Source organism: Trichogramma pretiosum, unplaced genomic scaffold (assembly GCF_000599845.2).
Source record: "Trichogramma pretiosum strain Unisexual culture from Peru unplaced genomic scaffold, Tpre_2.0 scaffold53, whole genome shotgun sequence".
Taxonomy (NCBI): domain Eukaryota; kingdom Metazoa; phylum Arthropoda; class Insecta; order Hymenoptera; family Trichogrammatidae; genus Trichogramma; species Trichogramma pretiosum.
The window spans coordinates 1,191,000-1,193,187 of record NW_019641626.1 but is presented as its reverse complement, the minus strand read 5'-3'; the positions used below and the strand labels follow the sequence as shown (position 1 = coordinate 1,193,187).

The window sequence follows — 2,188 nt, the reverse complement described above, 5'->3', positions numbered from 1 at the left end:
ACATACATACCTACCCGATTCGTAAATTCGATTATTTCGATCCGCAGCCGGGTGATTTTTTACGGGCTCTATCCCGCGGCCGTTATATATATGATATCGAACGAGCGCGAGCAGTGCGATGCCGACCGCAACAACGTAATGGAGGAAAAAAACGAAATAAAATAAAAAGCGAAACGTAATGGAGAAAAGCTCGCTGGCCGCGTGTTTAATGATGAAAAATCGAATTCTCGAGCTCGAAAAGAGCACGAAGTCGAGCTTTTACATACATCCCCCAGACGAATAATAAAGTGTAACGTATATGTACCTTTCAAAGTCGCGCTATTACTTAAAATTTATTCGAAAGTATTTTTAAACCCGCATTATCTATAAATTCGTGTCGAATGTATTCGACAAGTTTAAGACTGCCCTAATACGTTACCATGAGCAGATAGTTTTTTTTCAACTGGATCCTCACTTAATATAATGATGGACCTGAAAGTGAAGCCAATCTATTTGGCCTCTGATTGGTCGACTGACTTTTGACTGGAGTCGAAACGTAATAAAGTGACATCTACAGTCAAAATAGCAACTTTTTCGAAACTGACTAAAAAATGTACGCGCGCGAGGCGCGCCTGAAAGTTGCTAACCTCAAAATTTGAATGAAAAAATTGACGCGCGCGAAGCGCGTTTGAAATGTACTATTTCTGAATCTTAAACTAACCTCAAAACTCAAATAAAAAAATTGATACGCGCGGAGCGCGTCTTAAACGTCTAGTCAGATTATAAAATACGAAGAAAACATCATTTAAACTTTGTCATAATTTAACGTATAGATATACCAGTGGACCAACTCAGTCCCAACGATCCCGCTCACAAAGGTATTTCTCGGAGGAAAGAACAACAAGTGCCAGAGACTCCGAAGTCAGTAATTTTAAAATTAGTTTCGGCCTGTAAGTGCGTCGGCGCAGTCTTCGCACAATTCGTAGAGACTTTTTTTGCATTTAAATATTTCAATGCAGTCGCGGCGAGCTTAATTTTCTCGTCGAAGAAACATCTCCACTCGAACGCGTACTTTTTTCTTCGTACTTTTGTATTTGTATCGAGTGAGAATTCTCTACACGACCGCCGTCTAAAGCGCGAGCAAAATTCATTAAAATGATAGAGGCGCTGAAGTTTCATTCGGCCCTCGATAGCAATGCTGAATTCGAATTGACGAGCAGAGAGGAAAGAGAAGTATATCAGCTTAGGATCGCTGGAGAGCTCGGACCACGACAACGGTGTCAATAGGTCGAATTTTGAAAATTGATACTCACTTCTAGGTAATTTTTAATCGTGATTCTTTATTAATAATGTAACAAGTGTTCATCAAATATTATTTTCCAAAAATGCATTAGTATATCGCGTATTTGACTAACTTTTCAACCTATACTCGTTCGAATAACAATTCACGGTTCTCACGCGCACATTTGTTTACATCACATTCATCGGTAGTTTAAAATGAATAAAATGAAAAAGATATTCAACGACCCTCGTTTCACACATTCTGTTCGCAGTGATCCAGGCGTCGTCATGCAGCGCAAAAATATCGCGACTGCTCTGCTGCTCGCTGTCGTCCTCCTCCTCCAGCAGGCCCTTCCCAGCGCCGCGCTCGTGGATCATTACGACAGGCTCGTCATCGACTACAGCATCTGCATGCACAGCTGCGCCTACGTCGGCAATCGTTGCGTCGAGTCGACCGGCCAGAATCTTCCCGCGCGCCTGCACGGCTGGCGCGGCATGCTGTGCTACCTCTTCTACTTCCAGTGCTTGACGCGCTGCAACGTCATGCTGCCCGAGCAGGCGAGACCCGAGCTGGATCTCCTCGGGGCGTACAATTTTTTCGCCCGCAATACGTAGGGATTCGTTCTCAAAAGCGCGTGTGTATATAGGTGACTTTTCTATCGGAGAGTGTTGAAAAAAGGACTGACGTCGAGTGAACGATGAAAAGTTGAGTAACGTACTTTTTGTTTACAAAATATATTCGAGTTTTTTTACATGAAAAAATATATATTTTTTACATTTATGACTGTTATTTAAAACAGACATGAATGTTTAAAAACCTGCCGATTTTGAGTATGATTCACGAAGGGATCTCAGTTTGTAAACAAATATTGTATTTAACTATGTAAATAAATGTCAGTTTATAACATGACTACCACCAGGAACTCAA

General features: G+C 41.5%; 1 protein-coding gene across 1 annotated transcript; it reads left to right on the top strand.

Annotated features, from left to right (window-relative positions):
• The first annotated feature begins 1,172 nt into the window (after nt 1-1,172).
• On the top strand, nt 1,173-2,188 carry LOC106651512. Its single transcript, XM_014370043.2, has 2 exons — nt 1,173-1,298; nt 1,533-2,188. Exon 2 carries the CDS (start codon nt 1,549-1,551, stop codon nt 1,873-1,875), a length of 327 nt encoding a protein of 108 aa, XP_014225529.2. The 5' UTR covers nt 1,173-1,298; nt 1,533-1,548; the 3' UTR covers nt 1,876-2,188.